Source organism: Mus musculus, chromosome X (assembly GCF_000001635.26).
Source record: "Mus musculus strain C57BL/6J chromosome X, GRCm38.p6 C57BL/6J".
In the NCBI taxonomy this organism is placed as follows: Eukaryota; Metazoa; Chordata; class Mammalia; order Rodentia; family Muridae; genus Mus; species Mus musculus.
This window is the reverse complement of record NC_000086.7, coordinates 139,503,814-139,526,408: the sequence shown is the minus strand read 5'-3', so window position 1 is coordinate 139,526,408 and position 22,595 is coordinate 139,503,814. Positions and strand designations below refer to the sequence as shown.

The following is a 22,595-nucleotide window of genomic DNA, read 5'->3' as shown; positions in this document are numbered from 1 at the left end:
AACTCTCAATAAACATAATTACTTCTTTTGGGTCTTTTAATGTTCGGTCCTGGACAGGGTGGAGTTGAAAGAGTGGTGTTTATAAGTCTACAGCTCTGAGGAAGTATAGGAAGTTATCAGTTGCCTGGGAGGAGAGTGAGAATTTTGGTTTCTTTGAAAAACACAAAAGTATTCCAGGAATATGTTTTTTTTGTTGTTTTTTGGTTTTTTGTTTTTTGTTTTTTAAATCCCAGGTGTGGGATATGGAGCTGCTTTAGACTGTCTGGAGCAGGTGACTATGATTTGCCTCAGGCTCTCAGCAGAGGGATAATTTTCACCAGCTGCAGATCGTTTCTGCAACTGTGTGACATTTGGAATTCTGTGGACATTTCAGAATGTATAAAAATGCTAGGGCCCCAAGAGGCATGTGGGTTACTGGTTGGATACTGTTGGTTGTGGTTTGTTAAGCAGTCCAGTGCAAAGAAGAGATAACAAGAAGAAATTAGATAGCCTGACAGAAAAGATCAAACTTGTTCCAAGAACTCGATGCCCCCATGCTCCTAAGAAACCCTAATTTAACTCATTGGCTCATCAAGAAACACCTAATTGAAAATCTGTTTGATCTATTGTTGGTGCCTTATCTGGGGCCTAGACCTGACCTGAAAGCCTCCTCTCTGAGGCCTAGTTTTCATAGTACCTACCAGAAGGCCCCATGCAAGCGCCAAAGGAGAGAGGCAACCAACTTTCCTACCCAGCTATAATGCTTATAAACCACAACAATGTCCACCATGTCAGGATAACTTTAGAGGTGTAGTAGTGGCTTGAATACCCTGGCAGTAACCAACAGCTCTCTAATTGGATTTAAGACCTCCTTGACTAGAGGGAAATCATGCTTTGTACTGGAAACTTAACCAACTATTGAGGGCCACTGAAGTCATGGGTCTTGGAGGAGAACCTACAACCACCATTTTACTAAACCAAAATGATCCCTAACTGCATTCTAAATATCTGTGCTTATACCCACTTATCAGTATAGTCCTTACCCATCATCAAGGAAACTTCCCTTTGGATCAGATGGAGACCTTTATAGAAAACCACAACCAATAAGAATCTAGAGTTGTGAAGCCCAATGACTTCAATACAAAACACCTCTGTACCTAAGGCTAAGGCACCTTTTCAGAAGAGGGGCTAAAAAACTGTAAGATTCAGAGGATCAAGGAGTTTTCTGTGAGATTATATCTCCTAGCAATGTCACAAGTTACACACATAATGTTCTCACCATCATAACTATTTAGATGTGAGAAGAACAAGGACAACAACAATAAACATGCTAAAGTGGACAAGAGAAAGCCCATGAAACCTTAATCCTTCAAAAAGAACTGTGGGGAAACGCTGTTGTTTATGGTCACAGTCTACCAGGTCCAGATAGCTCCACTTAGCTCAGCTCAAAATGGTGGACTCCCTTGTCCAGCAAGGTTTCCTTTTCTCTACCCGATCTTATCTGGGGAGCCCACCCTCAACACCCTGTACCTGAGGAAGGTCACATAGTCCTTGGCAACACTTCAGGTTCAACTTCCTCTTTCCAGATAAGAACCTGTCCAGCAAGTACCTGAGGTTCCTGGAATACCTCTCTATGCAAATGAAGCATTCTCAGGACTTTAAACCCTAGACAATGATTTACATTCACCCTGAAAACTCCTTCCAACTCTCCAGGGTTCATATATAGCCCTTGTCTACCCCAAATAATGTGTATGCATACAAGCTGTTTCACTGAAGATCATGTAAGAGTGTTGTTTCACTGAGTGCCACCTAAAAGAGCTGGGACACCCTGTCCCCCTGCACTCCCAGGGGGAAAGGATCCTGTATACCCCACAAGTTCACGTTCCCAGCTCTGCTTCATCCTTCCAGCCTGGTGTGCAGCAGCGTCTGGACACTCTGAGAGAGGAAGCATACACAAGGCATCCCACAGGCAACTAAGGAATGCTGAGAATAGGAGAAATAGACCCCCTCACCCAAGGAAAAGCATGCCAACTGGTTATCTGAGAGCAAATGGTCAGCCCTGAAAACAAATACACAAGGAACTTCGTACAGACTGAGTAGGTTATATTTATGTGTTTAGGAATATATATGTATATACACATATATATGTAACAACAATTAATGAAAAGAAGAGGCCTTGAATTTGAAAGAGAAAAATTGGTATATGAGAGGATTTAAAGAAAAGAAAAGGGAAATGATGTGATTATAAATCATAAGTGGTACATTATGTTGTTCACTTTCTTTTCATCAATATATTTCTTTAATTTTATCATGTTCTTAATTCATATAGCTAGTTATTAATGAACTATAAATGAGTATCATGAACAATGGAAATAGCATTTGACTATAAAATTTTGGTAAGATATTTTACATGGTATTAAATTTAAATTAGTGAAATAAATTATTTCTACAAACAATTAAGAAAAAACTTTAAGAGAAACCTAAATAACTAAAATAGTTAAAATATATCCATTTTGAAATCCTTCAGGGCATGTATTGTATATACTTATAAAAATGTTGACTTGAAAATGGTTTTAAAATCCTGTACTATAAAAGAACTTCAATACCCCTGATTTCAAGCTCTGCTACAGAGCTATCATAATAAAAACTACACGATATGGAATTGAGGACTCAGATGTAAACCCACACATCTATGTACATCTGATTTTTAATAAAGAAGCCAGAAATATACAATGGGAAAAAGAAAGCATTTTCAACAAATGTTTCTGGTCTAACTGGATGTTGGCATGTAGAAGAATGCAAATAGATCAATATCTATCACCCTTCACAAAACTCAAGTCCAAGTGGATCAAAGATCTCAACATAAAACCAGATACACTGAACCTAATAGAAGAGAAAGTGGGGGATAGCTTTGAATTTATTGTAACAGGAGACAAGTTACAGAACACCAATAGCCCAGGCACTGCGTTCTACAATTAAGAAATGGAACTTCATGATACTAAAAAGCTTCTGTAAGGCAAAATACACTGGCAATAGAACAAAATGTCATCCTACAGATTGGGGAAAGATTTTCACCAACCCTACATCTGACAATGGGTTAATTTCCAAAACATATAAAGAACTCAAGAAACTAGACATAAACAAACTAAATTAATAATGGGTGTAGACCTAAACAGAGAATTTTCAACAGAGGAATCTCAAATGGCTGAGAAATACTTAGATAAGTGTTCAACATCCTTAATCATCAGGGAAATGCAAATCAAAATGACCCTGAGATTCTACCTCATACCAGTTAGAATGGCTAAGATCAAAACCTCAGGTGACAGCAGATGCTGGCGGAGAATGTGGAGAAAGAAGAACACTCCTCCATTGTTGGTAGGAATGCAAACTGGTACAACCACTCTGGAAATTAATTTGGTGGTTCCTCAAAAAATTGGGATTAGGTCTACCTCAAGACTCAGCTATACCACTCCTCGGCATGTACACAAAAGATGCTTCATCCTACCACAAGGACATTTGCTCAAACATGTACACAGCAGCTTTATTCATTAAGATCCAAAAAGTGGAAACAATATAAATGTCCCTCAATGGAAGAATGGATAAAGACAATGTGATACATTTATACAATGGAGTATTACTCAGCTGTCAAAAACTGACATCATGAAATTTACTGGCAAATGAATGGAACTGGAAAAAAATCCAAGTGGCTCAGAAACAGAAAGACAAACATGATATGTGTTCACTTATAAGTGAATATTAGCTTGTAAAGTAAAAGTTAATCATGCTATAATCCAAAAACCCAGACAGGTTAAGTAACAAGGAGGGCTCAAGCTGAAGAATACATGAATTTCCCTGGGAAGGGGAAATAGAATCGATATTATAGGCGGACTAGGGATAGGTGAGGGATAGGAAGAGGATCAGGTTGGGGGAAGACTGAGTACTTGAAGTGACAACTGTTATTTGTGGACATTTGGAGGGTGAAATAGAAGCACTGCAATGGAAACTCCCAGGAATCTACAAGAGTGACCCTAGCTAAGACTACTAATAATGAGGGATATGGAGCCTGACCCATCCATTTCCTGTAATCAGGCAAGACTTTCAGTGGAGGGATTTGGACACCAATTCAGCCACAAAACCTTCAGCTTACAATTTGTCCTGCTTGCAAGGTGTGCTGGAGTAAAGGTGGTACAGAACTTGTGGGGGTGGCCAACCAATGACTAGACTGACTTGAGGGGTCACATGTCCTACACTACTTGGAGGGCCAGGAACCAGAGGTTGGATAGCCCAGGAACCTAGGGCAGAACTGAGTAGGTCAGGCAAACAAAACAAAACAAAAACAACAACATCAACAAACAAAAACAAAAGGTCAGTGAAATGATTCCTAATGATACTCTACTATACTTGTAGACTAGAGCCTAGCATAATGGCCATCAGAGAGGCTTCATCCAACAACTAATGGAAACAGAGGCAGAGACCCACAGCCAAACATTAGGTGGAGCTTGGGAATCTTGCAGAGGAAGGGGAACAAGAATTGTAGGACCCAGAGAAGTCAAGGACACCACAAGAAAAGCCACAGAATCAACTAACCAGACCTCATAGGGGCTCACAGAGACTAAAACAACAACCAGGGAGCCTGAATGGGACTGACATAGGTCCTCTGCATAAATGTTATAGTTGTATAGCTTGGTCTTCTTGTGGGACTCCTAAGAGTGGAAGTGAAGGGGGGGTCTGTCTCTGGCTCTTTTGCTCCTACTGGGTTTTGCTTTCAGCCTTAATATGAGAGACATTCCTAGTCTTATTACAACTTGATATGCCATGTTTGGTTGATATCCTTGGGGAGGTCTGCCCTTTTGTGAAGGAAAATGAGATGGACTAGATCTCAGGGAGAGGTGAGGTGGGCAGGAATGGTGTGGGAGAGGAGGGGGCAAGGGAAACTGCAATTTCAATGTAATAAATGAGAGAAAAATAAATAAAAAGAAAAATGTTTTAATTTGTATTATTTAAGTGAGCCAATAAGAGCATATAACATTCATGAAGGGGTCCTAACATGCTAGGCATAGTTTGGTATTGGGATGTAGGATATTCTTATGATACATAGCTACCAACTAGTACAGAAAAAAAAGGCTACAGAAAGGTCTTGAGTAATGATAAAGGAGAAAATGGTATAATTATATTATAAAAATTAAAACTGCAGAAATGTCTTTGAAATTATTTATTAAATTGAATCTCAGTTTTGAAATATGCAATTAAAAGTCTAGAATTCTGTGAAGATAATGTTTGTTGAAATCTAAAATTTAAAGGAAAATCTCATGAGATCTCAGCATAGGAAGAGAGCTTTAGAAAATGCTTATCATTTTAGACAATACATTGTTATGAACCAAACATGGCCAGAAATAGGAACATGGCAGGCACTTCTGCTAAAGTGTCAGGCAGAAATCAAAAGTGTGTTTTTGAGAAAGTGTTTCTTTTATGGAGTCTCAAGTGGCTTTGTCATACTATATTCTGTGCATAGAAAGTTGACCTTATAAATAGTAAACCTAGATATTTATCTGAGGGTATGTCTAATCAAATGTGGGCCACCTAGATTCTCTTTCCTATTCACAGTAAAATATACAAAGAATGATGTTACCAGAGGGGGAATTGTCAAGCAAAAAGAACCCCAAAATGCAAATATTTGGGAAACTATCAACCTCCAAATATAAAATATCAGAAGATTTTATCTGGACAAATCACCAAAGGTGTTGCTAGAGAACCGTTTGCTCTGAAATTTGACTGATATAAAGAATAGCTGTGTGGTTCACCTTTGTTGGTTAAGTGTTTTCCATACAAGCATATGGATCAGAGTTGTATCCCAGCATCCACCTACAAAGCCTGGTACAATGTCATGCCCAAGTCATCACAGTGTCGGGGAGAAAGAGACAAGCAGGCCTCTTGCATTGACTGGAGAGCCCACCTAGCCTACTTGGCAAGCTCTAGGCCAATAAGAAACCAGGTCCGCCTCTTGCATTGACTGGAGAGCCCACCTAGCCTACTTGGCAAGCTCTAGGCCAATAAGAAACCAGGTCCGCCTCTTGCATTGACTGGAGAGCCCACCTAGCCTACTTGGCAAGCTCTAGGCCAATAAGAAACCAGGTCCGCCTCTTGCATTGACTGGAGAGCCCACCTAGCCTACTTGGCAAGCTCTAGGCCAATAAGAAACCAGGTCCAAGAAGCAAGGTAGATAGCTCCTGAATACCCAAGGCTATCTTCAGGTCTCCACGTGCATATTCACACACAAGGAAATGCATCTATATAGAAGAACACACACACACACACACACACACACACACACACACCACACATATCACATACACAAGATTGAAATTATGACTTGGAGACTGCCATAATCAGCAAAAGAATCCTGACAAAGACAAAACATATTTTTTCTTAAACAAGGAATGTGTCTCTCTCTCTCTCTCTCTCTCTCTGTGTGTGTGTGTGTGTGTGTGTGTGTGTGTGTGTGTGTGTGTGTATGTGTGTCTGCTGTATAGAAAGACTATTTGGAGGATGGGAGTGGATTAAGAGAAGTAGAGAGATGTGAATGAGAGAGGACAGTGGAGAAAGAAAGATACATTTCAAGTTTTCTTTCATATGTAATAAAGATTTATATGTGCACACACACACAGGACATTAGAGCAGAAAGTAGATTAGACTATCTGATGAAGAGAAAGACTTGTGAAGAGGACAAGAGAGAGTCAGGAGTTGGAGGATGAATATGAGTGAACATACTTATATACATGAATAAAGACATCATAATGAAGTCCATTATTTTTTTCACTAATTAAAATTAATATGTGGCTGGACTGTGGCTCAGTGTAGCAGAATTTTAGCTGAACTGAACTGTTGCGTCTGGCTTTTGAAGTAGCTTTTTTTTTTTTTGTCAGTGATTGTTATCTATGAGCCTTTGCAAAACTTAGTCTCAAGACTTGCCTGCCAAACCAGGAAGTCTCCTAAGATTGAGAATTGCTTAGGTGATAGGTCTTTCCAGACAACCCTTAGATCAGATAAAGAGGTTTGGTATGCGGAAATTGACTCAGTAAATGTGCCTTTTGTGTAACAATGAAAATGGCTTCTAGGAAGCTGCCAGTTTAGGGACACTAAACCCTTCTAGCAGTGTCCCTCTTTTCTGGGATTGATCATTCTGCATTACACAGAACACCCAGAGCTCAGCACATAAATATGATTGTCAACAAGACAGATCACCTGAGTTAAATCCCTAAGATCCACAGGGTGGAAGGGAACCAACAACTCTTGAAGGTTCTCTTCTGACCTCCACACATATGTATGCACACAGCATACATAAATAAATGTAATAAAATAAAAAATTAAAACAGATTAGGCCAGAGAACCAATTAGCCATCAAAACAGAAGGGTTGCTAGCCTAGAGTACTACAGGAAATACAGACAGAATGAAATGAAGAGATGTCAGCCTTCTAGGATTCTACAGGCAGGAAATGAGGGTAAGCAATAAAGAACTTTTGTAATGACCAAAATTAACTTGTAAGCCCCACCTGCCCAGGAACCAGGTAACTTCCAAGAATGCTGGGAATTGTAGTTCTGAGAAATAACAAAGCCTCATGGACTAGTACGGTGGCCTATAGGTTTGTCTTTATAAGCCTCAGTGACATTTGTCTCGAGGTGGGAAATCCTGGGGAACTGTCCATAATCAAAGTCCATTTAAAACTTGCTTCAAATTTGGCCCAAAATGGTGGAGGTGGTTTTTCTGTCGAATCCCAGGATTAATACTTTCTATGAAGGACTCCAGAAGTGTAGGCATTAACTCAAAGAATTGACAAATGGAAGTGCATGAGATTGAAAATATTCTGCACTACAAAAGAAATTATCAATACAGCGAAGAGACAAACTACAGAAGAATTGTTAAGCATCCTTAGCTTTACAGGAAATTAAAATTAAAACTACTTTCAAGTACAACTTCATCCTACTCAGAATGGCAATCATTAACCAGACAAAGGTCAACAAATGCTGGTTGAGCATACAAGGGGGAAGCGAGGGCTCTTCCTTACCAACATATAAACTTGTGGCAAGCTTGTAAACTGCTATGGCCACTATACGAACCAGAATGAAGACTAGTCACCACTAAAACACAAATGTCATAACTGAGCAATACCATGCTAGGCATACACCCAAAGGACACTCTATATTCTTTCACCGATACTTGCATGCTTATATTAACTGTTCCACTTTTTATAACAACTAGGAAATGGTATCAGCTCACATTTCCATTAACTAATGAATGGATAGTGAACTTTCTTCTTCTGGAAAGAAGAGTGAAATAATAAAATGTGTAGGAAAATGGACGGAAGTACAACATATTAAATTAAGTGAAATAAGCCAGACTCAGAAAGACAAATAAGTTTTTTTTTCCTTTTACATGCAGTTAGCAGATTTTTAAAGAGAAAGGGAAGCAAGGTTATAAAGCTATAAAAGGTCAGTGAGAAGGGGGGAAGATTTTAAGAGAGAGGCAAAGAAGGGAAGAGGTGAAAGAGTACATGTGACATGAAAGCAGAGGAACCAGAAGGAAAGGGCCACAAGGATGGAGGAAGGGAGAGCAAGCCAGATGAGGCATGACCATTGCTACAATAACAGCATGAAAATAATGGGAAAAGGAAGCCAGTTTCTTTTTGGTGTTGGTGGTGGTGTTTTGAGACAGGGCCACTCTTTCTAGTCCTGTCTGGCCCAGAACTTGTGATGTAGGTCAGGGTAGCCTTCAATTCACAGAAATCCATCTGTCTCTGCCTCCTGATTAAATATGCATACCCCAACAGCCGGCTTCCAACCACTTTTTGATAAATTTAAGCTCAGCTCCACAATATGATGCCCATTATTAGGTTAAGAAACTATGGCTAGACAGGCATAGGCCCTAGCAAAACTGACTATTATACTGCTAAATGGACATAAACTGACTCCCAGTGATATGCTGATATATACCCATAGATCAATGCATCTCTCCACTCTCATCTAAGAAGATTCTATTTGCAGTAGATGGTGACTAATACAGAGTTGCAAAACTGGTCAGATTTCCGAGAATAAGAGACTACAGAATGCTCAGCCCTAAATAGAACATAGATAACACAACATCTCCCAAGGCTTGGGGATCTTTGCAGAAGAGGGATGGAAAGAGTTGTGAGACTCAGAGACAATAGATGGCTACAAGGAAGCAATATTTTCTGGTCATAGCAAGGCACCTGAACATACGAACTCATACTGGTTGCAACAGCATGTACAAAATATGTGCAATCCCAAAATGAGACCAAATCCCAGTATTGAGAAGGCAGTTCCGCACACAGTTCCACTCTTAGCTGTGGAACTCTTGGCAATTGCTAGAGGCAAAATTCTTTAATAAGTGTAGTCTATGGTATTTTGACCAGTCTCCTATAGCAGACCACACATCTAAGAATATATAGCAGCAGAAATTTGTCTTGAAAGATTTTTTGTTTTATAGGACAGAAAATTAGGTAAGTAGGAAAGAAGTGGATCTGGGAAGAGTTGGGATAAGAGTGTCAATATGATCAAGATAGGATCAAACTGAAGAACTAATTTTAAATAAAACAAAGTATATATAAATGCCATAGTGAACTCCATTACTTCATACTTTAAAGATTTTATTTATTTATTACATGTATGGATGTGAATACACTTTAGCTATCTTCAGACACACCAGAGGAGGGTATCAGATCCTATAACAGATGATTGTAAGGCACCATGTGGTTGCTGGGAATTGAAGTCTAGACCTCTGGAAGAGCAGTCAGTACTCTTAACCGCTGAGCCATCTCGCCAGCCCTTCTTTGTATTTTAATTATCATTAAAAACAATAAAATAAATAAGTAGATTCATGAAAAAGGAAGAAGTATCTTAGTTCTACATCCAGACCAGCAAGCAACAAGAGAGAGCCATACTAGGCCAAGCTTAAGCATTTGAAACCTCAAAGCCCACCCTCAAGGACACACATCCTCCAAAAAGGCCACACCCAACTCCAACAAAGCTACAACTCCTGATATTGCCACTCCCTATAAGCCTATGGGGGTGGGGCATTTTCTTTCAAACCACCACAAGAAGAAAAGGCCAGAATGATCTCGATGAGGTGCGGGGGGTGGGGGGCCTCACCTCTTTTGTCCCAGAGTGCAGAGCAACTTCTTGGGGATGAGAGAATGAAACTACATTAGGAGACCTGGAAAACATAGCACTGAGCCAGACAATACAATTCTGAATACCTTGGCAATTAAGTGGAATTTTCCATACTAAGTGTTGGAGTGGCTGTTATCTTATAGCTCCCCTTTTCATTCTAATTTTGCTTTTTTTTTTTTTAATAATGGGCATGTTTAGGCTAGCCCTGTCCCACCACTAGAATTTGGAAATCTAACATGTCTGTTTTAACTAGCTAGTAGTTAAATAAATGTCACCAGGATGGCTCACCTGGGTTTTCTTTACATTAAGGCTGTGGACTAGAGTGGAGAAAGGTGAAGGTTAAGACTTTTAAGGATTATTGTGATAGAATGTTTTTATGGGTGAACAATATGGATTTATAGGGAGATTGGCAGCAGGCAAATTGGAGTTATGAACAGTTGATCTTCCCTATGTCTATGAAGAGAGTTCTAACTCTGGAAGACCTAATTTGGAAATAGAGTAATTACAACTGGGATCAGTTAAGGTAAGTTCATAGCTTGGCAGAGTAATTCTCGGCTGTAATTCTAGCACATAGGAGGCTAAACAAAGCAAGAGGTCATAGGCCAGCCTAGCCTACATAATAAGATTTTACCTAAAGAAAAGATGAATTTGTACTGAACTTGAGTGGTTCCTCAATCAGTATGAGTGGTATCTTTACAAAGAAGGGAAATTTGGGCGGCTCAGTGATTTAGAGTACTTGTTCTTGTAGAAGGCCTGGGTTGATTCTCGGCTCCCTTATGGTACCCCACAATCATCTGTGATTCCAGTCCCAGAGGATCTGGCCTCCACGAGTACCAGGTATGCACATGGTACACATATACACTTGCAGGTAAAACATACATATAAAAGAAGGTGAATCTAATTTTTAAAAAGTGAACAACTGGACAGTCAGTCAGACAGTGTGGAACACTATACGTGCAAGTGACATAATGCAAATGACTTACGGATTAGCACTTGGGCCTTGAAGAATTTTTCTTTTTGCACAGAGACTCAAAACCTTGGAGGTATATTGAAAATGCTGAGACCCCATTGGTCTGTCATCTTGGGACCTTTTACTACCTCGTTCATGACAATGATCTTCTTTCCCAGCTGCTTGAGATGTTGAGGGACGGCTAGCATTCTAAAACCAATAATTACACAAAATATTTTCAAACAAATTCACAAAATTATTTCTCTTCCGAAAAACTATACATTTAACTCTCATACTTTGAAGAGGTGGGCAGAATACTGCTTTTATAAAGATGATTAAATTTAGATCTATCTTGTATTTAGGTTAAAGAAGATAAAAGTCCTCCTGTGCCACTATATATTTCTGCATGTATAGTAATACTCCGAGACACAGCTTTGGCAAAGGTGAACTAACAGGAAAAATGAACTCTGAAGGATATGGGTATTCCAGTATTGGTAATCTAGTAGACCATTTCTCCTATGAGAGCTCTTGCTGTGTTTTACAGAACATGGATAAAGCCACCACTACAGATAGAGAAGTAAAACATCCCACGTAAAGTTTTCCTGTAGCTTTAGCCTAAACGAAGTTAGCACAGCAATTAGTCATATACTCCACCAAGGCATTAAAGATATATGCAATAGACTTGAATTATTTAGAAAACAAAGACAGGGTCTGATGCCTTAAGAAATGCAGAGGCTTGCCCCTCACCCCAAAATGACAGAAAAAGGAAATGAAGCAGGGATTAAAAACTAAAATAATTTTTTTCTCTCAGATTACAATTAAGTGTCGATACATAAGGTACCAATGGTCATTATGATCACAGTGCTGACAGAGATGTGCTAGGAGCCCTCTGGCACCTTACCCAGAATGCTTCTGGTGCTGGGGCACTTCCGGCTGAGTGCTTATAGGGGATGTACTTTATAGCAGTAATTATCCCCTGAATTGCAATGCGCTTTTGTTCCCTATACTGCAAGTCTTCAATCACCTTCTTTACTTCACTTATTGTTGTCAAGAGTGACTCAGCTGCCAAAGAGAAGTCCCAAGAAATTTTAAGTTTGAAAGAGGAGGCATGATTAAAAGTCAAAAGTACATTTCCAAGGTAGTTTTATAATGTGAACCTGCTATATTAATTTTGTGAGACTTTTGTGTTTGTATTTGGTATCCTCTTCAGTATTTGCCATCAAAATATAGGTAAAATACATGTATCAGTCAAATTGTGATCTAGGCTTCCTATCTGAAGTCTCCATAACAGTAATTGTACATATTGATTATAATTTATAGGTCATATTTCAAACTACAAGTTATTGGTCAGTTACTGCCTAGAAAATCATATTTACATTATTTAAATTATATAAAACATATTATATATGTTGCAATTATATACAACACCCAAGAAAATAGCAACATTTAGATGGTGACAGCTCAGTATTTCAATGTTTTTCTCCCAAACATGCAATCATTTCAAGCTTTAAACAAGAAAATACTTAAACTTTTGACTGCCCTATATTAATAATCCTGTCACTCCTAATCCAATTCCAAATTCAGCACCCTATTTACTCTAGTGTCCCTTTTTATTTAAAATCAACATGGAATCCTGTTATATACAAGAGAAACATCGCACAGCCATCACCATCTGGATATCAGATTATGCAGCACCTCATTGAGATATCATTGACATCTCTAATGTCAGAGCTGATCTTAAAAAATTTAATCAAAATATTATCCACAAGTTACTTTTCCTTCTTTTACATTCTCTTTTTTCCCCATTCTAATAAAATAAAAGAAAATAACTTTTAGGAAATATACATATATTTTGTATTTACATTTGGACAAAATTATTGCTACTAAGGTTTGCTACACATCGCTTCTGTGAGAGAAGGGAATATATATGATTAACAGAAATAACATGTGGTATCATTAAACAGCACAACTGGAAATTATACCAATACCTTTAATAAAGCGACTGTACTTGGAAAATGTCTCTGGCACTGGTGGATAGGGGTAATATCCACCAATAACCGTGTTCTTTGCTTCCAAATTAGTCTTCGTTTTAATCCACTGAATAATTTTTTTTGCCTTGGTATCGTATGTATATGGCAGGCCTCTATGCCCTCCTTGTCAGAAGGGAGAAATGCAAATAAACCAAACAAACAATGATAAAGAGAAATAAAAAAAGTCACTGAAAACATTTGTGTGGACTTTCAAACATTAAAACAGTGTTTCATTTTATTAAAAAAGAAAGCAATTTTACATATTATGTAGCATATTTTCCTTATCTACTATGTGGCATACAATTATCCAAAGAAAGTAAACACATCCTAAGAAAATAAGACATATCAGAGTTCAATTGGATTTAAGACAGAAACTGTCTATATGATAATAAGAACCACAGGACAAAACCCCAAAAATGGTTAGCATCTTCTGAACAGCTGATTTTTTGATAACTTATTAACTTGATAGTATGGTGTAATGTAACAATAAAAATAATTGTGAATATAGATTGGAATTTAAATTCATGTTCTTAAGGCGGACTTAAAAGTGACACATTGATATCAGATGCTGTTAATATTTACAAAATATTGATAAAGACGTGTTTATACATTTCATAATACTTGTGACAAATTTCTTAATTACCAGCATGGTAGAATTCTGGTAAATACCTCTCCCATACTATTCTTTCATACTGTTGCTTAGGAATTTGTATCTTATTGGTTTTAAAGGGTAAGTAATACATTGCTCTTCCTCAGTACTTATGGACTTTGTATATACAAAATCTAGAGATGCTCAACTCCCTTGTATAATATGGCATACTATGTGGATAGAACAAATGCACATCCTCTTGGATAATTTTCACTATCTCTGGATTACGTCTAATACTCAGAATGTTGCAAAAACACACCAATTATTGTTATATTGCTCAAGGAATAATGACAAGAATGAAGTTTGCAGATGCTCAGCATACACATACACACACAAACACTCACAAAGAATAATGACAAGAACGAAGTTTGCAGATGTTCAGCATAGACACACACACACAAACATGCAAATATTTGTGATATGATCTTGGCTAAATTTAAGGATGTGCATTCCACATATATAGAGGGACAAATTATTTGAAGATAAATAATGATACTTAGTTATATAAATTAAATGTGAGATTCGGGGACCACAATTTGACCCACATTTTTATTTGGTACATTGTAAAAATAATGTTAACCGCACACTTCTAGGCCTTTTGGCTAAGATCAAGCATGAAAATCATCTTGACTCTACACTGTGGTACCAAACCTAGCAGTCTTTGATGTAGCAAGCAACTTTTTTTTTTCTATTTTCTTTGTCAAGTAGTAATCACAGTTAACCAAATGGCATAAATGTAATTTTCCAGTGAGCCATGAAAACATTTCCTATCAGTAGTAATATAGAAGTAATCTATTTTGCAGGCCAAATATTGTTTATTAAAATATTCTATGGTCACAATGATGTCAAAATAAAACTATCCTTGAAATCGAATGCTATAAGTTAGAAATTAATATGTACTAAACGGTTCGAGTGAAAAGACAGTATATTGCATTCCCTATAAGGAAGATATAAAGAAGTTACTCACCAGTAGTAAGTGCTCTGCTTTCATTTGTAGTGGTAAGATAAAGCAGCTTAGGTACTTGGCTGTTATTTCTAACGACTTTCAACTGGGTGCACACAAAATATGTCACTATAGAAAATGAGAAACACAAGTGAAGTTGCATTTGCATTCTAAAGAGGAGGATCCACTGGAAATTTTCCTTAAGCCTTAACAAATGCAGAAACCAGAATGATTTTTTTTCTTAAGATGCCATTTCAGATTTACTACGTGTGGCATCCACCTAAGATGTTGCACTTGTAACTTGTTACCAGGGATTCTCTTGCAGCCTGTCCTTCGACAAAACAGTGATCTAATACTACCTAGTGTGTTCCTTTTCTCTGTCTCTCCCCCTTTAGCCAGAGGTCTTTCCTTTGGAAAGTACAAGGGCTGCATTTAAGTAAAGCAAGTTGCTTACTGTAGAAGAGTCATTCTAGTTGGGAACGTGCGTGTGAATAGTTATTTTCTACTGGAAAAAATATGTTTCTTCATAATAGTTCTATTGATTTGCTCAGTATAGCACTGAACCCTGGATACTTGGAATCCTTCTACCAGAGAGGGATATAGAGTTATAATTTTATTTGTTTATATAGGTGATTTTTTTACTATCAAAAAGTTACCTTAGTTAAATAAATGCCAAGGCTCAAAGACAGGATTTATATGACCTGTTTAGTTGTTGTTTGTTAGTTTGTTGTTATCTTGCTAACCTATTTGATAGGTTACAAACCTATCATATTTTAAAAAAAAAAACTACATATGATGTTTACATGTTCCCCAGGAACCTGATGGCCACACTAGCCAGGGAATTGTGTAGAGAATCTTCCTTCTCCTGCCTCCTCTCCAATTCCAGTCCCCAAATCTTACCCACCACCTTTGTAGCATACCACCGACTGTGGCCTCCCCTCCCATTCCCAGAAGTCTAGAGCAGATCCTGGTGGCACACCCATCTTTCCTCCATCTTGTGGACCACTTCATCCCCCACCTAGTCCATCCCCATCTCTAAGTGTCAGTTCCCAATGCCTAAAAATACATTTACCTGGAACCCCAGATGCCACACCTGGCATGATCTCAGAAGCATGCCCTCCCAGGCAACCCACGGCCACCCCAGTCTCCCAAGAACCAGAGAGGGCAAGAGAAAGCAAGGAACAAAACATCTGCCCAACAAATACAAGACCAGATAATATCATCTAGAATTACAGTCATCCCAAACCCAGATCCCTAGATACCAGCATAAAAACACAATAACAGCCACGATAATATGTCTCCACTAGAACTCAACAATACTACTACTGTAGGGACCTGACAGATGCAATATAACTGAAGCACAAGGACTTCAAAATAGCTATTATGAATATGCTAAAGGCCCTTAAATAGGACCTGAATAGACCTTCCAATGAAGTCTATGGAAGTACAAACAGTGGAATAAAATAAAGAAAACTGTTTAAAACGCGATAGTGGAAATAGAATCAATAAAGAAAAGCCAAACTGAGGGAAAACTGGAAATAAAATTTCATTAACCAAATCTTATTGTGTAGTACAGCTCACTCTGTGTTCAAATAATTTTCATTTCATAAACTAGGACCCAAACAAAAAAGTGTAAATCCAGGCAATTATTCAAAAGCAGGTTTTTGACTAATAATAAATAATATATAATAATAAATAAAAATTTCTTCACAGCATAACTATAAATTCATTTCTATCTCTTCAATTACTGTTTTTCTATTATATTGAAAATAAAAGAAAATCTATTCAAATTGTAAGAATGGTTTTTAACTTTTCTACATTTTTAAAATTAATTAAGCTCATTCTTTGCTAGTTTCACACATGAATATATTTTATTCTGAGCACTCTCTCCACACATCATCCCTTTTGTCTATGCAATAATTACATCAAGAAAACAACTTCATTTTCACAATAACCTCAAAACCACCTAAGAATACAGTCAACTAAAGAGATGAAAGATTTTTACAATGAAAACTATTAAACGTTGAAGGAAGAAATAGAAGATACTAAAAGACTACAAAAAAAACCCTTTTAACAAATCAATAGAACTAATAGCCTCACACAGACATACACGCAGGCAAAACTATGACAATTAGTCTGCCTTTGTTTGAATGGGAAAGAATTTTATACAAGAAATGGGAGTTTCTTAAAGCTTGATTATGAAGCTGTAAGACAAGGGAAAAGTAGGATCAGTGAGACTACTGTGGAAGTACAGAAACCAAGTAATATAATTATTCCTTCTCCCTTGAGACAAAGACCTCACAATATGAGAGAAATCATTATCCTTTCTTGCTGGAGCAGTTCATAAGAGTCATTAGAGACACATGGTTACAACTGGCTAAGGTGCCTATGAATACATATGACATACAGGAGAGATAGAGATAGAATAGAAGAGAGCTGGGCATATGAGGGCAGTGTTTTGATGCTCAGTTTACCAGGCTGGATATGACTCGACTCTGCTCACAGCAGAGTTAAGAAGAAAGTTACTCCATCAGGGAACTTAGAGAAGCAAAAGGCTATAGTGGTTTACTGAACTCCATGGTATATGGTGATCTGGTGAACCTGAATGATTTAGACCACCATGCAAACAGGGGTCATAAAATGTGACAGCAGTCAAGATGGAATGAGGGAAAGAAACAGCAGACAATAGGGCCTGTCTAAATCACTCAACACCCTTTAAAAATCAATTCAGAATGGATCAAAGCCCTTAATGTAAGTCCTGAAATTTGGAAAGTACTAAAGGAAAACACTTTTAAGATGTAGGTACATGCAATTACTTTCTGAATGGGAGTCCAACAGCTTCGGAAATAATAGCCAGAACTGGCAAAGGGGATTGAATCCAACTTAAAAGCTTCTGCACAGCTAAGAAAACGTCAGAGTGAAGAGATAGTTTAAAAATCAAAGAAAATCTTTGCCAGCTATTTTTCTGAAACAGAATTAGTATCCAGAATATGTGAAGAACCAAAAAAAAATTACATGTCAAAGAAACAAGTTTTCTGATCAATAAATGGGGAAATGGATTTAACATACAGGTCACAAAAGATGGACAAATGGAGACTTAGGATGCCCCATAGTTGGTAGAAGGCTTGTCCAGTATGCAGGAAGCCCATGGTTTGATCTCCTGAACTACATAAGCTGGGATACACAAGATTCTTTAAACACAAACACACACACACACACACACACACACACACACACACACACACACACACACACTCACACAACTTGTTTATAAATGTACAAGAAAGCACTCAACATTCTTAGCCAGCAGGAAAACATCATTAAAAAAAAACTACACTGAGAGTCCATCTCAGCCCAGTCAGAGTGGCTATAATCAAGAAATAAAAACACATCAATCTCTGGATAGGGTGTGGAGCAAAAGCAAACTGTCAACACTGTTGATCAGAATGTAATTAGTCCAGAAACTAAAAATCAACATAAAGGTCCTTAAACTCCCAAAACAAAGCTGCCTGTGGTTCAGTCATACTACTGCTGGGTTTCTGTTTGAAGGAATCACAGGCAACATATAAAAGATGCTTGATTAAGGCTTGAATATTTATGCTTACTAGAGCATCACTCACAATAGCCAAGGTATCTAAATGTAGCCTAGGTACCTTCAATGGGTTAAATGTTTTTGTGTGTGTGTGTGTGTGTGTGTGTACATATAATCTAATCAGTCATAAAGAATGAAATAATGTTATTTTCAGGAAAATGGATAAATGTAATTAGAGATTGCCATGTTAAGTGAAATAAACCAGACTCAGAAAGGCATTAATTGGGTTTTCTGTCACTGGTAGAACCTAGATGTTAAAAAAGACAAGAAAGTAGGAAGATTATTATTTGGGAAACATAAGAGGACCACTAGGAGGTGTTATGGAAATAGGGAATAATGTTTTGTGATTTAAAACTTAAGATAACTCCTGAATAGACAATAAGGTGATTAATGTAGATTATTAAATATACATGGGAAAGATTTGAAATGTTTTTAGATAATTTGTGTTCCTAACTCATTGTCATGCTCAGATCACTCTCCCTTAAAAAAACATATTTTCTTTTAGGTATATGAGTGTTTGCCTGCATGCATTTATGTGTACCATGTGCATGCCTGATGCCCACAGCAGTCAGAAGACAGCATCCAAAAACCTGGAACTGGAGCTATACATGACTGGGAGACACCATGGGTGTGCTGAGGACCAAACTTGGCTCCTCTACAAGAGTAGCAAGTCATCTCCACCATGGAGCCATCAATCCAGCCCCTATCTCACTATTTTTAAGTTCCCATTGCTGCTTTGAAAAAAAGAGCAAAGTATGGATTACTTGGGTAAATATTTTCAAAGACTTCTGGCTGCGATGTGGAGAACAGCTGCACTATGAATGGTTGCTCTGAAGTCCCATCAGTGATGTGAATCCAGCGGTATGACCAAAAGTCTTCACTGTTCTCTATTTGGATAGAATAGGGAGATACATGAAGGTCATTCTATGAGTATTGAACATGATAGTCTTCACATTTAAACACTCACACTTTCAAATTTAAAAGCTTACCTTTCTTCTTTGACCGTTGCACCCTCCCTACAAAGGATAACAAACCAATTACATCACAGATGCTTTTTTCTGGCATATCGTCTAGTTCTGATCTGAAAAGGAAAATGTTCAATAGCTGTTGTGTCTTTAAACAGTGACAAGACATTCTTCAGTAATAACTATGAAAATACCTATATGAATAATTGATACAGCTTCATCTGGGGTAGATATTGAATATGTTATAATCCATTGTTTTTGGTTTACTAACATTTAAAGATTACTACTTAAGAGATATTACAAGGAACTATTTTACCTTGTGATGAATCGGTTAATTAGTTTTGGCAATTTCCATTCTGATTTCAATTGCTTTTCTGGAATGATAACTATGTTAGTTGGTGGATCTCGAAGATTCAGGCAAATTTCTGGAAAAAATGTATATTACTTTAATATATTACTTCCAATAAATTACAAAGAAAAACAATCAACTGAACTCTTTTTTTCTGAATTTTTGTTTGAGACAGCATCTCTACTGTGTCCTACTGATTGCTCTGAAACTCACTATGTATGCCAGGCTGGCCTCACTCACTGAGATGTGCTTGTCTCTGCATCCCAACAGCTAGGATTAAAGATGTGAGACAACTATGCCGGTGCCTGGCAAATACAGAAGTGGATGTTCACAAGTCATCTATTGGATAGAATACAGGGCCCCCAACTGAGGAGCTAGAGAAAGTACCCAAGGAGCTGAAGGGGTCTGCAACCCTATAGAAGGAACAATAACATGAACTAAGCAGTAGCCGAGAGCTTGTGTCTCTAGTTGCATATGTAGCAGAAGATGGCCTAGTCAGCTATCACTGGGAGGAGAGGCCCTTGGTCTTGAAAAGATTATATGCCCCAGTACAGGGGAATGCCAGGGCCAGGAAGCGGGAGTAGATGGGTTGAGGAGGAGGGGGAGAAGGGTAGGGGATAGTAGGTGGGTTGAGGAGCAGGGGGAGAGGGGTAGGGGATAGGGGACTTTTGGGATAGCATTTGAAATGTAAATGAAGAAAATATCTAATAAAAAATTTTAAAAATAGATGTGAGCCAACAAGCCCAGTTTAGACTCAAAAGAATTTATTTAGCTATGTAATGAATGTTAGTTTTGGAAAAGAGGGCAGAAAAGAGAATGGTTATATATAAAGCCATATATTGCCAGTAGGGAATACAGCCTTAGTTTCACAAGGGAAGTTTCATAGTTATAGAATTACTTGGTATTTTAAAATCATTATATAGTACTGTCTTATCAGGGTTTCTATTCCTGCACAAACATCATGACCAAGAAGCAAGTTGGGGAGGAAAGGGTTTATTCGGCTTACACTTCCATACTGCTGTTCATCACCAAAGGAAGTCAGGACTGGAACTCAAGCAGGTCAGGAAGCAGGAGCTGATGCAGAGGCCATAGAGGTATGTTACTTACTGGCTTGCTTCCCCTGGCTTGCTCAGCTTGCTCTCTTATAGAACCAAGACTACCAGCCCAGAGATGGTCCCACCCACAAGGGGCCTTTCCCCCTTGATCACTAATTGAGAAGATGCCTTACAGTTGGATCTCATGGAGGCATTTCCTCAACTGAAGCTCCTTTCTCTGTGATAACTCCAGCCTGTGTCAAGTTGACACACAAAGCCAGCCAGTACAATTAATTTTCTCTAACTTGGACCTCATATGTAAATACAAAAGATAAACCAAGATAAATAATCACAATAGTTTTTCTAATAACATAAAGCACAAATAGCAGTTATGGTAGTCAAAGTCTCTAATTCTCCCCTAATCTCCTCCCCCTGACTACAAAACCCTCCTTATTTATTCTGCACGTAACACTTAACTGTCCTGCTATTTTGTACTCCCTTTATACCTTTATACTTTCTCCTTTCCCCATAACTGTTCAACTGTCTTGTCCATTCTTTCCTCAACTACAATTCTGCTTGTAACCTCCCCTTTTATCTATCACAGTTTTGCTATAGCCATTAATTTTTTGTTTTACTATTTTTTGTTATCATACCTATCTGTTATCCATTAGGCTGATATTTAAGGGTAAGACTATTAATATATTATTTACAGGTATGTCTCCAATCTGTAGCATGCTGACGTAACTGCCCCCTTTCCCTTCATTAATTAGCTTAAGATAGGTTCTTTTAAAGACCAGAGGTATATAGTTCTTAACTTCACGTGCATATTAGAATCAACTAAGAGGTTTTAAAGATATAAAGATGCCTTTGTGTCCTCGGACTAATTAAAATAATATCTCTGGTGTTGGGAACAATTCCAGTGGTTTTTTTTTTTAAATCTCAACGGACTCTAATGTACATCCAGAGCTAAGATATATTGAATAGATAGTCTAGGCAGAATATAATTTGCAGTTAAGGGCTCATTTTTATAAATTAAAGTTTTCTAGGAACATTGTCATAATCGTTTACATATTAACTATAGTGGCCTCCTCTTTCCACAGACAAAGTAGAGTGGCTACAGTATCAACCTTATTGCCAGCTGAGACTAAAATATTTCTTTTCTGGAATTCTATATGAAGAATTTATTGATCTCTGATAGAGAATGAAAAATAAAAAGTCTACTAATAATCACAATCATATGGGAAATAGAGACAGCTACTACATTAAGAAGGAAAGCATTTTTAAAGACTAAAGGACATCTTTTAAATATATTATCACCCAGGTTTGGCATCACATTAAAATAATTTGTGCATTTGCATTTACATATTTGAAGGCACAGATATCTTTATATTTTCAAGAACAGTTCTCCATCATAAAATATGGGCATACGGTTGTATTCTAATTTTATACTGGCTGCTCATTTATTGACTATATGCTTTCTACTGTCCTAGTCTTCACGTGACTTTAAGACTCAGAAGCAACTACTAGAATCAGACAGACTTATAGAGATATCCACAGACATGTAAGAAGTATAATTTAAATTAAGATTTATGCCTAGGTTACCTCACTCAGTTTATTTTTTATTTACAATTAATTTTTAAATTTTTATTTATATTATTTATTTATCTCTCATATAATACAACCCTACCACAGCTTTCCCTCCTTGTCCACCCACACCTCCCCAGGATCCACTCCTCCTCCTCCTCCTCTTCTTCCTCCTCCTCCTCTTCCTCCTCCTCTATTTTCCTTCAAAAAAGAGCATGCCTCCCAGGGATATCAACTGAACACTGCATAAAATGTTACAATAAGACTAGGCACAAATCCTCATATCAAGGGTGGATGAAGCAGCCCTGTAGGAGGAAAAGGATCCCAAGAGTAGCC

At 37.7% G+C, this 22,595-nt stretch overlaps 1 protein-coding gene across 3 annotated transcripts in view; it reads right to left on the bottom strand.

Moving 5' to 3' along the window:
* The window catches only part of Radx (RPA1 related single stranded DNA binding protein, X-linked), a 74,218-nt gene that overhangs the window by 28,176 nt on the left and 23,447 nt on the right, over positions 1–22,595 (bottom strand). Inside the window, exons 4-10 of one of the 3 annotated variants that reach the window (NM_175326.6) lie at positions 19,609–19,717; positions 19,317–19,408; positions 19,092–19,214; positions 14,760–14,864; positions 13,102–13,266; positions 12,015–12,175; positions 11,148–11,323 (exon numbers count right to left, since the gene is read on the bottom strand). In NM_175326.6, coding sequence (NP_780535.1) covers positions 11,148–11,323; positions 12,015–12,175; positions 13,102–13,266; positions 14,760–14,864; positions 19,092–19,214; positions 19,317–19,408; positions 19,609–19,717 — 931 coding nt within the window. The remainder of the gene's footprint in view (positions 1–11,147; positions 11,324–12,014; positions 12,176–13,101; positions 13,267–14,759; positions 14,865–19,091; positions 19,215–19,316; positions 19,409–19,608; positions 19,718–22,595) is intronic. The other 2 variants (NM_001346522.1, NM_001358686.1) reach the window with 2 other exon arrangements.